Consider the following 14,223-nt stretch of genomic DNA (forward strand, 5'->3'; position numbering starts at 1 on the left):
ACAAAAAAATACATAACAATTTGTTTTCCAGCTCAAAGTCACAGTCATATTCATTCATTCATTCGAACGGCAATCATTACTAGAGTTGGATTGTATTATCCGTTAGGTAGTTCAAAATCGGGTTGCCCGACGAGACGCGGCTTATTAGCGGGCAATTAGATAATGAACACGGCTTGGAATCATTTAAAAGGTAAACAACTTTATTTACATTCAACGAACATGAACCAGGGGCGGGCGGAAAGGTGAGCGACTCGGGGCACGTGGCGTATGATGAATGACTGTGACTCTGGGACTATGACTCTGAATTTGAGTTATAATCAAAGCCTCAGGCTTTCGTGGCGTCCGTGTCGCTGCCCAGGTTCTTTAGTGACTGCTCGAAATCCACACCATCCACTTGCCGCTTTCCTAGATCGTACGGCGGCGGTCCAATCAGTTCCACCACCTGGTCGTAGTCCAGTGTTTCCTTCTCAAGCAGAGCTTCAGCCAGCTGAAATAGATGGTGATAAATGGGAACGTTCGTGTGTCATAGGATATTCTTACAAAACGGAAGCATATCCGATTTGAAAACAAAACAATAAGCGTAAGCGAATTACAATGATCTAAAATAACTAGTTTCATAGATATTGATTAACTATAATCAAGCATGTTCATTATACGCTTTTTATAATTTACACTGTAGGATCTCAATCAAATCTTAAGTAAATTATCTTTATACTGCGAGGTTTTAGAAACACGTCTATAACATAAAATATCGTTAATTGACATGATTTACAAACAAATCAATTACTTTATACAAGTTTATCACGCATAGGCTTTATGATTTTAGGATTTTTTTAAGAAATTCCAATAATTTCTTTGGGAAACGATATAAAGTAAGAAAGCAGTACCAACGAACCTTTTCCAGCTTATCGCGATGCAAAGCGAGTATCCCTTCTGTGGTTTGGTAGGCGCTGGCCACCACATGCCGCGCCTCGTTGTCGATCATGCTTTCCATAGCCCGCGAGAATGGCTTTTTGCCACCGCTGCCCATAGCACCACCGCCCTCCGTCTCATCCGCGTCCCGGACGTAGATGGGTCCCAGGGTCTCGTTCATGCCGAACTTCTTGATCTGCGAGTATGCAATCTTCGTCACCTTTTCCAGGTCGTTCTGGGCGCCCGTCGTTATGCGATTGAATATAAGATTCTCGGCTGCACGACCGCCCAGCGCCATGCACATCTTGTCGAACAGCTCCTCCTTGCTGTACAAATGCTGTTCGCTAGGGGTGTATTGGGCGAATCCCAGCGCCAAACTGGTGCGCGGCACAATGGTCACCTTGAGCAAAATGTCCGAGTTGGGCAACATCCAGCCCACCAGAGCGTGTCCGGATTCGTGATACGCGATCACTTTGCGCTCCGCCAGCGACAAAGCGTGCGAACGCTTCTCAGTGCCGCCTAAAGGAGTTGGGAGTTGAATACTTGAATAGCACTCTAAAAGTATTGTGCAATCTGCAGATCAACTTACCAACTAGTCGCTCCACAGCATACTCTAGGTTCTTGCTGCTGACCTCCTTTTGGGTATTTCGGGCCGCATGCAGAGCAGCCTCATTGCATACGTTTGCGATGTCAGCACCTGAGAAACCCGGCGTCAGCCGTGCCAGTCGCTGCGAAAAGGTCGTGGGCGGCGACTCCAATTTCACCGACGACAAGTGTTTCTCGAAGATCTCCTTGCGTTCCGCCAGCGTAGGCAAATCTATGAGGATATGGCGATCAAAGCGACCGGGTCGCAGAAGGGCCTTCAAAATATAAAAATAACCGTTGGGATGTTGAATTAAGTGAATCATGGTAAATGTCGTACCTTGTCTAGGATATCCGCCCGATTCGTGCTGGCCAGCATGAGCACACCCTCCTTGGTGGCCATGCCGTCCATCTCGACCAGCAGCTGGTTAAGTGTCTGCTCTGACTCGCCAGAGCTGCCCTGCCCCATGCTCTCCGTTCCCGAACGTTGCCGACCGATGGCGTCTATCTCGTCGATATAGATAATGCACGGCGCCCTTTTCTTGCCCTCCTTAAAGAGATCGCGGACTCGCGCCGCCCCCAGGCCACCGATCATCTCTATGAACTCGGAGCCGTTCATGCTAAGGAACGGCACCTGGGCCTCGGTGGCCACCGCCTTGGCCAGCAGCGTCTTGCCGCATCCCGGCGGACCCAGGAGCAGGGCTCCGCGTGGAACCTTCGCCCCCAGGCGCTGGTACTTCTCCGGGGACTTAAGGTAATCGACAAACTCCTTTACCTCCTGCTTGGCCTCGCTAAGACCGGCCACGTCACGAAAGAGCACGCCGCGGCCGCCGTCGAAGGGATCAACCAGCGTGAACTTGGCGCGGCCCATTTGGTTCTGAAAAGATTTAAGCAGTTATGACCCACGGTTCTCTGGCTTAAGGAGCACTACCCACAAACGAATCCATGCTGAGGGGACTCTTGATGCTCTTCATGCGGGTGGCAATGGACACGAGCAGGGCGCAGACGAGCAGCAGCATGAGGATGCGGCCAGTGGTGTCAGTCTGGCGGTCGTAGGTCACCGGCACACCATCCTTGATGCCCAGCCGCTTCTCCACCTCACGTAGCTTCTCCTCGAACTTGTTGGCGTCAGCCACCGCCATGTGAAAGATGGTGGACGACACCTTCCTGCCCTTTATGACCGCACCCTCGTGCAAGATTATGGTGACCATCTCCATGTCGGGCCGTATGATCAGCTCCTTGACCTCACCCACGGCCAGCATATGGTGCACAAACTCATTCCAGGACACATAGCGCGTGGATCCCTGGTTGGTGGAAAGGATTAGGTTATTGACTACTACTATGAAGATCATGTTTACCTCTGGTCTCTCGGAACGCGGGGTAATCAGCAAGGAGAAGAAGGCCACAAACATGTATATGGTAAAAAGCCAAAGTACGGCCTTGGTCAGTACGGAACGCATCTTTTCATCATTCTCGTTGCTGTTTTTGTTGGGATCCTCGCCGGGTTCGCCGGTCGAGCTGCTTGGGCTGGGATTCGGGCTACTGGAGCCTTCGTCTTGGGAAGCTTTGCTGCTCTTCTCACTGCTCTCCGCCGCGACAGCTTGCTTTTGCTTTTCCTTGGAGGAATCATCTTCATTCTTGGATCCGTCCTTGGTCGACTTTTCCGCCTTGCCCTCCGTGGGAGCGGGAGGTTTTCCTGCGGTGCTCAGGCTGCGCAGGTGCATCAGTCGGACCTCCTTGGGGGTCAGTTGCAGTGAGCGGGCTATCAAGCCCACAATCGCCTTGTACTCCGTCTGCAGCTGCATCACCTGGAGGAGGAAGCACCCTGATTAAACCTCTGGGGGATTGCAGTTACCCATTCAAAGCACCTGCCGCCGGCTGAGTTGGAGCAGCGATAGCTTCTGACAAATTCTTTGGGGCTGCCCCGTGGTACCGCGGATCTGGGCCAACTGAGAGCCGCCGCGCTGCAGCACATTCCGCACATGCCGCAGGCCCTTCAACATCATTTCCAAATCACGGAAGCGGTGCGACTACGTAACTCCGACGTAACTCTATTTCGTTGACAGGTCCCGATCAAGTCGATAGCCCTTGTTAATACTGAACTACGGCCAAACGGCTTCCCAAATTCTGTGCCTCGCTAGAGCCACCCCCAAATAACCAAATAATGATGATTTAACTTTAATAAAAACACACGAAATTTGGTTTGCCGCAAATAGTAGGCTCTATACGCCCAAAATACCGAAACGCTTAACGCAACAGTGATAGCCTCAACTGGTCACACTAAAAACCGTTAGAATATGGACGGAAAATAATGAGAACTATCATTTAAAACAGTTGAAGTACTTTAACATGTAATATTTATAAAATATTAAAAAAAAATTAATAATAAACGGAGTTTAAAAGCCTAAAAAGCATATAAATTACCTAAACCCGCTGAAACTACGAACAAAAACTACTTTTTGTATTTAAGTTAAAAAAAATGTATTATATATATATCTTGGCCGGTTCAATAAGTAAAACAATTCAAAGCGCCTATTCGATTTTTGTAAATAAAATAATAATAATAGTGCTATACAAATATTACTTCATACTACATAATAATAATGTCACTGAATTGAGTAGCTAAATTTGTTAGATGTGGTTCTGTTCTGTTCGTTGAATGGCATTTGACCGCACCCGCACGTCGCTCAGTAGTTGTTGTTCACGGGTCCGTCGAAGGGGCCCATGCTCTCCCCGAAGTCCTGCATCTCCTCCTCCATGGCGTCGTCTAGTTCGTCGCCCAGCTCGCCCTTCGACTCCGGACACTTCCTACAGCGGCTCTCGTTGACGCCGTAGTTGATGCACGTGGAGCCCACGCACTCGCAGCAGCCGTCGTGAAACCATCTGTTATTTTGACCAATGAACGAAAGTTCTCGCCGTATCTGTTCTTCTCCTTACCTCGTACTGCTGGCGCCTGTTGTTTGGCAGCTGGTGCGGCACTTGTTCCACGACACGCACTGGTCCAGATATATAACCGTGCAATTCACGGTCACTATGTTATCCCGCTCCTGAATCGCCTCGTCCAGGTTTTTATCATTGGTTCCTACAAGAAATCGGAATGTTATAGGAATGCGAAACCATCAACCCTTCCTGAGTCGCCACTCACTCAAAAAGTAATGACCGTCCTTTTCCAACTTAGGACCCTTTAAGTACTTGTCAAAGTCCACTTGAAACGTAAACACGTTCCAGTTATAGCCAAAGCTGTCGCCCTCATCCGGAGTGGCTACGGCGTTAAATAGCTCCGGCACTCCATCGAAGTCTTCTACGTGGGACTTCTTGGACAGCGAGTTGCGCGTGTCATTGGGTTTTGGACAGAGTTCTGGAAAAAAAGGGATCGATATTGCCCCATAAGGAATTGGAAAGGATTGTAAAAAGTAATTAATTGTGTTAACTTTTATAGCCCATACTAAATCGTGTAATGCTTTCGAATGGAAATAGCGGTTTTTAACAACCTTTATTTATGCATTCTAATATTTACGACCGGATTCTTGTTTTTATTGTGCATCTGATCATTAATATGATTTATTTTTATTCCTCGAAAAAAGACACACTTTTCATATTCTGATCTCATGTGCACATTTGTTTTCATCGTCATGCTCGATTTGTTTATAAACAACATCAAATGGGCCAAATGTAAATTGCATTTCAAGAAAATCCGATCAGGATGATTACAGCTTGATTATTTACTTTTTTACTACATCAATAAACAGTTTTTCCTAGCTCATAACTAAATGTAAATGACAGCTAGTACTCAACATTTTTGGGGATTTTGTGGGTCCTTAAGAATTGTTCAAGGGCGCCTGAGTATTGCTAAAATATACCTGGCAGCTATTACATCTATATAACACCCATTAGCCGTGAGTATAATTATTTGTTTTATGAATGGCAAGTTTAAAATTGCCATGTTAAAACAATTGCTGTGTTAATGCAATGAATAAGTGGTGAAAAACAATATATGACCCTCCAGGTCTAAATTGTCTCCTATTCAGCGCTATAATGCTTAAACCCTAGACCGATCACCAGCTCAAGCCTGATATCGATAACTAGTTAGCACATCGCAAGCTCACCCCCTCCCATCCCCCCCTCCATCCCACACATACACATACCCAGTTGACATCACTGGTGATCAAATACATACATATTCATATGGACACCTCCCACCACCCAAACGGTGATCCCACCGGACGACCTTCCTTACCCACACAGCTGCAGCACTCCTCGTAGTTCTTGCCCAGACACTTGAGGCACTCCTTGCAGCAGGAACAGTTCTTCAGCTCGCACTTGCAGCTCTGGGTGAGCATGCACTTGGAGACTATGGAGGCGCAGACGACCTCGTTGCAGGACTCCACTGTGTAGAAGCAGACGAGGCCCAGAAGCACGATGGTGCCCACTGTGAGCGAGCGCCAAATTTCCATGGTAACTGTGTGTGCGTGTGTAGGGATTGGAATGCGCTCCCGTATATACGTATATACGTGTGCACTGGTGCTCGTGGCTGTGTGCGGGTGCAATTACAACAAACAACAATTACTGGCACACAGACATTTCGCCTCTTTGCACTAAATATTATAAGTAATTTGTATTGACTGAATTATATCGCAATCGGATGCGGATTCGAATTCGGAACGGATCAAAGCAACAACAAGCGACACCACAACGAACACTAAACAGCAACAACTAGCGGATCGAACTGTTCGCTGCGGCAGCGGACGTCGACGGCGGCAGCGGAGCAACTGCTCGGCGACAATGTCTCTCTCTCTCGTTGTTTTTGTTATTGCAAGGGCATAAACCGTCTTTTTCTTCCCACCAAAAACAAGAACAATATCGCCAGGCTAGACACAAGCCGAGCTTAGTACGCGAACTAATCGCGCGCACACAAAGGCGCTGGCTCACACGCATCCACGCATACACTCACAGGCCAGACTTAGAAATTCGATTCGAATCGATGATGCTGACGCCGGCGCCGCTGCCTTTTTGTTGACAATTCCGGTACGATATATGTACATGTATCTGAATCTGGAGGATCGGATCGGAGGTGAGCGCACGCTTACGCCAACTGAATAATCAACTAGCCAAAGCAACAACTCGGATCGGCTCGATACATACTTATGTATGTGTGTCGATCAAGTGGCTAGAGATGAGCGCATCTGCGGCAACCGTAAAAGGGTCGCGAAAAGTCACGGCTTAAAAGTAACAACATCATCGTCGATTCATCACTAGAGAATCTGACGTAACTATCTATTAGAGATTGCTATTTTTACTACGTAATTTGAATAATTAAAGGTATGCTTTTTGAAGAGAGCATTCTAGCTGTTCTTCTTGCATGGTCTTAGCAAATTATACAAAAAGTCGATACCAACTACCGGTTGCCCACCCCTATTCCTCACGCAAACTATCGAATTGTAATAGCGCCGCACTCATCTCTATCACAGGTGGGACAACAAGCATAAACAGACATGAAAAATTGAAAATCGAGGATGTTTATGTTCCGAAACTGTGCGGTTCTGCTGGTGATCGGCTCAATATGCTGCCTTATCTACGGCCTGTTCAATTTGCACGTGGAGGTGGAGCCAAATGCTTGCCGGATGACCTACATGTTTGGCGAGCCAATGTTTGCGGTAAGACCGAACTGTGAAAGATAGGGCCACTAAATGCTGGTTATACTCGGTTTGCAGAAAGTTGGAGTCAAGGATGGCGATCAGTATCCAAATTACGGACTTTACTACTACTATGAGGGCGTGCGACAGCCGCTGGATCCGCTTAAGCGTCGGATGACAGGTGCTCCGGTGATTTTCGTTCCCGGCAATGCCGGTTCGTACAAGCAGGTGCGCTCTCTGGCGTCCGTGGCGCTGCGCAAGGCCATGTCGGACGATGCGGGCATCCACCTAGACTACTACACCATTGACTACGACGAGGAGTTGTCTGCCTTGTACGGGGGCTATCTGCCTCGCCAGCGGAACTATCTAAAGCTTTGCATCCGCACTATTCTGTCGATCTACGAGGGGCGCGCGGAGCAGCCCTCCATCGTGCTGATTGGCCACTCAATGGGTGGAAAGCTGGCCCAGTCGGTGTTGGTTGATCCGGCCATTGGTCAGCACATCAATACAATTGTCAGCATCTCCACGCCGCTGGATCAGCCGGTGCTCAACCTAGACGCCGAGCTGGAGTATTTTTACGACCAGACGAACGCTATGCTAAGCAAGCTACGCACTGCAACGGTGCCCACGATGACCACGAATGTGTGCGACAGCCTGCACCAGCGACCCCCAAGTGTGCAGCGAATGGCCAGCCAAGACAGCTCGGCGCGGCTGGACAACGTGCTGATCATTTCCACGGGAGGCGGTAATAGAGATTTGCTGGTGCGCCCCGGTCTCACCAGCTCTCGGTTTAACGATTTACATGCCATGGTAGTTGAAAATTATTTAGCCTTCCTGATCTTTGTATATTTTCGTATCTTGTCCCCCAGACCTCGGCTATACCCAAAGTTAGTCTGAGCTGCGACCATTTATCCGCCGTGTGGTGCTTGCAGTTTATGCAGACCATAAATCATTTTCTCTTCAGCATCGCGTATGTGCGCGAGGATCGCTCATCAATCGTATTTGGCACCAACAAGCAGCGCAACCTGCAGTCGGCCCTAGCCACCTTTGTCGTAGGTTCCTTAAAATGCCAATCTCAGTCCAATACTAAAGATATACTCACAGAAGCCACGAAGACGGCAACAGAGCACACAGAGATTCGGAGCCGCTGGAAACTGGCACGAGGAGCGTCGTCTCGTGATAAACAAGTACTTTACTAACGGACTCAAGGGCACCTTCTTTGATTTAGTAGGATTGCTCCGTCAGGAGAGATACAAAAAAACCGCCATCGAGGCTTTAAATGTTGATGATGAAGACTGGTTGTTTGGCTGCTCGGCCCTGGACAACAATAAGACGGCACAGCTATATTGGTGCGTTGAATCGTATATAAAAATTCTAACCTGCATTTTTTTTAATTGAAGTTCCACATGTGTCCTAATAACCAAACAATAAGCCACATTAATGAGAATATATATCTTTCTGTCCAGCGAAAAGGCCACCTCGCTGATGCACCTCGTCCAGCGACTGCCCAACGAAGATCGCGATCCCCGTAGCATTGCCATCTTAGACCTGCACAACCTGCGCAAGACCTACGTGCAGTGGACCCATGTGCTAGTGCGCCTGCCACCGAGCACCAAGCGAATTGGCTACAACCTGGACATCTACGATCCCCAAGAGCGGGTGACGGACATCAAGATGCCACGCTGGTACACCATGGCAAGACTGCCTATAATAAACGAAACTCTTCAAGGCACGCTGCATCATCGGCTACGCATCTCCGAGATGGTGGATCCATACCAGAGCATTCGAGTGATTGTAGAGCCGCTGCAGTGCATTAGTTCGGAGTACAGAGTGACAGCCAGGATATGTGTTCCCTGGGCTGCTGGCTTCGAACGTTTCCAGACCCTTAAGTGAGTTGGCTATTTCATTGACGATATGTAGTATTAATGCTGGCGTTTTTGAAATTTTCCAGATCTTTTGATCAGAAACCTCAATTGTATGTAAATGTACCCACCTTAGTGCCCAGGCATTACAATACTACGCTTAATCCTGTGACACTGGATCTTTACCTGGATCCCACTTGTCGCTATCGAATCAGGTAAGCATCGCAAACGTAATGGTCATTTATACATAAAAAGAGTACAAGTAAAACTAGATAAGTAAAGTATTATTTTGTATCTCTTTTACTTCCACTGGCTACAACTATCTCACTCTGATTTGTGTTGTCTAGCTATGAGTACTCCTACTCCTCTGCATTATCTCGACTGGTGCTCGAGTTTTACGGCTGGATGCCGGCACACCTGGTCTGCGTTCTACTGATTGTGCTAAGGAAGCAAGTTGAAACCTTCCACCAGGTTGGAACTTTTCGTAGCCTGCGGCCTTATGTGGGTTACATGCAGTACACCTCGCTCTATGTGGTCACAGGTTTGTTTTACCTATTGTAATTACCACTTACATTTATTATACGTTTAATGAAATATCAGCCTGTCGGCTTCTAAAGAAGCTAATCATAACCAGCAGCATGCTGCCGGAGCCAGAACCCCTGGACTACAGTATCAATGTCTCCATTGTGATCCATTGTGCAGCCATTGCCTTGTCCCTGCTGGCCACTCTGGGCACTTGGTTGGCCTTGACGCTCTATGGCAACGCCTTCTACCGCTTGGCTCTGCGGATAACACGCCTTTCCCAGCCAACCTCCAACGTGATGATATCGATCATGACCCACTTGCCTATAACGTTCGGTATCCTGACCATTGCCACAGCTGTAGGAACCTGCAGCGGAGTGGGTCTTCTCCTGGCCTTCATATTCTATTTCCTGATGCTATCGAACGCATATAAGGATTATTTAGAAGACTTTCTCTGGCAGAAGGCGGCTAATTTGGTGCGTGGAATGCCTGCTGCGGGGGCAGCAGAAGAACCTTCCAGCTGCGAAGATGCAGCGAAGGAGCAAAATGCCGAACAGGAAGCTTTAGAACAGAAGGGTGGACAACAGGAGGAGGACGAGGACCCGGAGCCCTGCGTGGGCTTGCACAACTTCTCCTTTCATGTCACTTTGCTGCTGATGTTGCTCATGCAGCTGCTGCTCAATTCTCCTAGCAGTTTGGCCTGGGTACGCAATCGCCGGTAAGTTATAACTTATAGCTAGTATAGTCTTTGAAGACCACAATATACGATCTGATCTTCGTGTTGCCTAACTGCTTTTTCTTTTAGGCATGGCATCGACCTGCCGGATCCGAGTTTATATCCCAGCATCGTAGTCCTGGCATCACTTAGTTTGCTCCTGCAACTAAGGGCTCCCCAAAAATGGTAAGCATACACGCATACATGCATTGCTCGCTTAATAATTTTAAAAATTGTTTAAACTTACTTGCAGTCAGGGATACTGGATGCTTTCCCTCGTTTTTTACGTTCTAGCCGGCGTGGTTTTACTGTACTGTCAGGCGGCTATCTACAGGCTGAATTTTGTGATTGCCGGTGCCTTTGCCCTGCTCTCTGCCCACCAAAGTCTTTGGATCCTATGGCGTCGCCTGTCACAAATCTAGTTTACATTTTGTCCTCCAAGTTATTATTCGTTAATTATTGCTGCGTTAGTTAATTCAGTCCGAGATTGGAGTCGTGGTCGGCAGCTTACGTAAGCCAGCTCGTTGTGAGGTAAATAAGCCCCGATCGGGATCTCTCTTAGCGGGAAGTCCAAACTGGGCCCGATTGGGCGTTGCTCTCGATTTGCGTCGATCGCACATTACACGTATTAATTGTTTTTACGCCTGTCGCCGGCGCTTTTGGTTAGCGATACCTCGGTATCTCGGGTGGCAGACACGTTAATCTCCATTTGCGGAAAATGTGTGAAAATGACTTTAAACATCGTCGCCAGTTGGGCACACTCCCCATCCAGACTCTAGTTTGCTCTTAGCCAAAGACGTATTATTTAGTAATTTTCTGAAATTATTTACTTAATAGTATAATACTTTCCTAGAATTAGTTGATTTTTACTGTGAGATATGTACGTATCTGTATTTATATAATTTATTTAATTCTGCGTCCTTGAAAAATTAAATAAGATTGTGTGCGGGTTCCTAAGGCTTTTAATTTCTTAAAACCAATTGAAAGAAATGTAAAATAACTGCCAAGAGTCGCATAACTGTGCACACACATAAAAATGTTACAATTAGTATAGATTTTATACTACTTTATTCTTTTGCTCGTCCCATAATGATTATAAAAAATCTTTTATTTTTCCGATTACCTAATAGTTCATCGACCTAATGATTCTAGGTGCCATGTGTCACAAACGGACTTTTACCAGGAACAAAATGTTTTACTAGAGCTTTGTTTAACCCTAAAAATACAATTTTATACATTTGTAAACTCCAAAAAACTGTATTGATTTGCTGATCTGTTTAAATGGGTGCGCAATTACGAATGCATTGATTAAGCTCGTCTTCGCCCACAAGGATGGCGATTGAAACAAGTTTTGGTCCATCCACGCCATCTACTTAATGTCTCATTTGTGCGATGTCGAAATCTGGATCAGTCGGTGGATCATAACGCCCGGGGGACGGGAGGCGTGGCCGCACGCAAACTGGGTGAAGCCATTCCATCGTCTACAATACCCACGGGAGTCGTCCGGAGCTAGTTTTAAAATGTTCAGTGGCCAAACACGATGTCCCGATAAGGACTTGACCACCAGCATATATATTCATAACCGATTCGCTTATGGGGCCGAATCTGTCAGCAAGCATGTGACGAAAGTTGCCAATATTCGTGCAGTGATATAAGCAAATTGCATTTCTGTGTACAAAGTATATTAATTAGGGGATAAACAGCCTATTTCAATATTGCCGCTAGTAGCTTACAGAGCTGTGCTTATTTTAATGGAGAAAAACATTGGCTAAATGAGGCCAGAGGTTTGAGGAGTCAAAAATGCATCGGTTTTTATGGTTTGTTCAATCTTTTGTGTGTGCTTTTAGACGCCAAACTATTTATTTATACTTAGAAGCAATGAGTTTGATTGTAATTAATGGGGCCATATATTAGACATTTAACTTATACCCAGACCTTAGTTTCCACAATGGTAACGAAAAAACTTTTTTTAGGTTAAAAATTGGAAGTAGATTCTAAAAAATATTAATTTTAAGCGGTTTTTTAATCATAACTTGGTCAAACCGGGGCGCACAGTTGAAAGATCGACGGTTTTGAGCAGCTAACGACCCCCATCACTTTTCGGAATAATAATTTGCTGAGCAATTTTCGCATTTCTTTTTTTTTGCGAAAATTAACAAGAATTAAAATTTTTAGGTTTGAATTGCACTAGATTGGGAATTTAATTACGAGCTCAAGATAGGTATGACATTTTTTATTCCGACTTCATTTCTTTTTGGCCCAAAACTCACTCTTGATTTCATGTTAGCCCCAATGAATTAATGGTATATTTATTTTTTGGTAAAATGTTTTATTGGAATAATAAAAAAAAACAAATCCGACTGGTTAACAGGCCATGACATTCTACATGCACATGAGCGTATTACTATAACATATAACTTTGTACAGTTTAACTTATAATGAATTGGCAGTACGATTATAAGACTTGAAGAGGTGAACGAACTATTGCCAGTAGGCGGGCACAAGCTGAACCGGCCCTTGAACATTGGGCATTTGATAAGGCGGAGGGGCCATTACATTGATGCTGAAAGAAAAATATCAATATTAGATGGTACAGGCTCCGAACAAGAAATTATAATAATTCAAGAGCATGCTCTGAACTTGAATGTAAAAAAAATATGTAATGCAACCTTCTTTTCTTAAGTATTATTTTGGAATTATTAATCTGATGTTCTGATGATCTTATACTCACCGCATTGTCTCCGTATCGCGATAGTAACGTGGCCTGGGGGCCACATAGTTGTTTGAGGTGAAGCTGCGCGGATTGGCCACCGGGAAGCGAATGGCAGGCTGAGCATTAGACGCACGCCCTCCGATCCTTGCTCGGGCTCTGGGACGGGCAAGTCCGGATCTTGCCGCTGCTCCTCCGCCTCCAGCTGCAGCAGCTCCTGCTGCAGCCGCACCACCGCCAAGATTGTTCAAGGCGATTCCACCCCCCAGACCCAAGCCTCCCAGTCCCAAGGGACCCAGTCCACCGGCCGCTGCTCCTGGAGCCGGCTGCTGCCACATGGCTGCCAGTTGGATGGGCACCAAGGCGGGCAGGGATACGGTGACGGGAACACCGGGTGGTGGGCCAGCTGGCGCTTCTGGTGCAGGCGGTTCCGGCTCCGGTTCATCCTGATCCTCCGGCGGGGCTGTTGTGGTCTCTGGCTCGGGTTCCGGCTCTTCGGGCTCTGGCTCCGGCGCCGGGGTCGTTGGCTTCACGGCCACATCCTTCCAGGCGGCCAGCAGGGCCAGCAACTCGTCCTTGGTCACATGCGGACTGGAGGATGGCGGCAGGTGACTGAACTCGAAACTGGGAGCGTTCCAGCCGTGGCTGAGGCCACCGCTGCTCCATCCCGGCGGAGGTCCCGGACCGAAAAGAGATCTCTGCTGTCGGGGAATCCCAGAAATCGGACCCGGAACGAACTGGCCGCTGGCCAACTGATCAATGAACAGGACCACTAGGAACCCGATCCCGCCAAGGCAGTGGATGCTACTCTGATATCTGGCCATAACGTCTTAACTGGAGCTTCAGTGCGCGATTTGTGTCTGCGCGTTGAACCGATTGTGGGCCTTATATACTCCTATCTGCAATCTGATCCCCGAACTCCGCTCGTGAATTGGGTTAACAATTGGCTGGAACCGGACTAGATCGGCTAGACCCGCTGACCGGAAGCATCATGGAGCTGGAGCTAGAGTTGAGGAGCCTAGGAGCAATCGGCATTGGCATTTGGCCAACTGGTTCAGTTTGAAATCAACAGCGGTTCACGCATTTCGGTGTGCCTAGGAAGCGTGCGCCATTTATGGCCAGCAATTGCATCACATACTTATACTGGATTACCAAAGTAAATGGTCCGCAAATGAAAATGAAAACGAAAACGCAGCCGCAGCCGCCAACTGATGTGAAAAGTGGAAAGCGCGTGCAAAAAAGTGGGCAGATGAAAACAGGTTCTTCCACGGACTCCTCGCAACTGTG

General features: G+C 47.2%; 4 protein-coding genes and 1 long non-coding RNA gene across 5 annotated transcripts; 1 reads left to right on the plus strand and 4 right to left on the minus strand.

Annotated features, from left to right (window-relative positions):
- Positions 1 to 179: 179 nt before the first annotated feature.
- On the minus strand, positions 180 to 3,714 carry Spg7 (SPG7 matrix AAA peptidase subunit, paraplegin). Its single transcript, XM_017081708.4, has 7 exons — positions 3,363 to 3,714; positions 2,853 to 3,302; positions 2,430 to 2,798; positions 1,835 to 2,371; positions 1,502 to 1,772; positions 896 to 1,431; positions 180 to 487 (listed from the first exon to the last, which is right to left on the minus strand). Exons 1-7 carry the CDS (start codon positions 3,498 to 3,500, stop codon positions 326 to 328), a joined length of 2,463 nt encoding a protein of 820 aa, XP_016937197.2. The 5' UTR covers positions 3,501 to 3,714; the 3' UTR covers positions 180 to 325.
- Positions 3,715 to 4,029: 315 nt separating this feature from the next.
- Positions 4,030 to 6,620, minus strand: cv (twisted gastrulation BMP signaling modulator crossveinless). Its single transcript, XM_017081684.4, has 4 exons — positions 5,732 to 6,620; positions 4,640 to 4,852; positions 4,432 to 4,576; positions 4,030 to 4,377 (listed from the first exon to the last, which is right to left on the minus strand). The coding sequence occupies exons 1-4, from the start codon at positions 5,946 to 5,948 to the stop codon at positions 4,182 to 4,184; spliced, it is 771 nt and encodes a 256-aa protein (XP_016937173.1). The 5' UTR covers positions 5,949 to 6,620; the 3' UTR covers positions 4,030 to 4,181.
- A 342-nt stretch (positions 6,621 to 6,962) lies between these two features.
- On the plus strand, positions 6,963 to 11,176 carry PGAP1 (GPI inositol-deacylase). Its single transcript, XM_017081683.4, has 10 exons — positions 6,963 to 7,148; positions 7,206 to 7,937; positions 7,997 to 8,179; positions 8,232 to 8,476; positions 8,594 to 9,016; positions 9,079 to 9,204; positions 9,337 to 9,530; positions 9,590 to 10,229; positions 10,317 to 10,412; positions 10,480 to 11,176. Exons 1-10 carry the CDS (start codon positions 7,008 to 7,010, stop codon positions 10,646 to 10,648), a joined length of 2,949 nt encoding a protein of 982 aa, XP_016937172.3. The 5' UTR covers positions 6,963 to 7,007; the 3' UTR covers positions 10,649 to 11,176.
- On the minus strand, positions 10,859 to 12,071 carry LOC139353353 (uncharacterized). Its single transcript, XR_011604594.1, has 2 exons — positions 11,960 to 12,071; positions 10,859 to 11,894 (listed from the first exon to the last, which is right to left on the minus strand). It is a non-coding gene; the product is annotated as an uncharacterized lncRNA (long non-coding RNA).
- Positions 12,072 to 12,463: 392 nt separating this feature from the next.
- On the minus strand, positions 12,464 to 14,207 carry LOC108015117 (ESX-1 secretion-associated protein EspK). Its single transcript, XM_017081367.4, has 2 exons — positions 12,958 to 14,207; positions 12,464 to 12,789 (listed from the first exon to the last, which is right to left on the minus strand). The coding sequence occupies exons 1-2, from the start codon at positions 13,758 to 13,760 to the stop codon at positions 12,708 to 12,710; spliced, it is 885 nt and encodes a 294-aa protein (XP_016936856.1). The 5' UTR covers positions 13,761 to 14,207; the 3' UTR covers positions 12,464 to 12,707.
- Between the last annotated feature and the right edge of the window lie 16 nt (positions 14,208 to 14,223).

Source organism: Drosophila suzukii, chromosome X (assembly GCF_043229965.1).
Source record: "Drosophila suzukii chromosome X, CBGP_Dsuzu_IsoJpt1.0, whole genome shotgun sequence".
In the NCBI taxonomy this organism is placed as follows: Eukaryota; Metazoa; Arthropoda; class Insecta; order Diptera; family Drosophilidae; genus Drosophila; species Drosophila suzukii.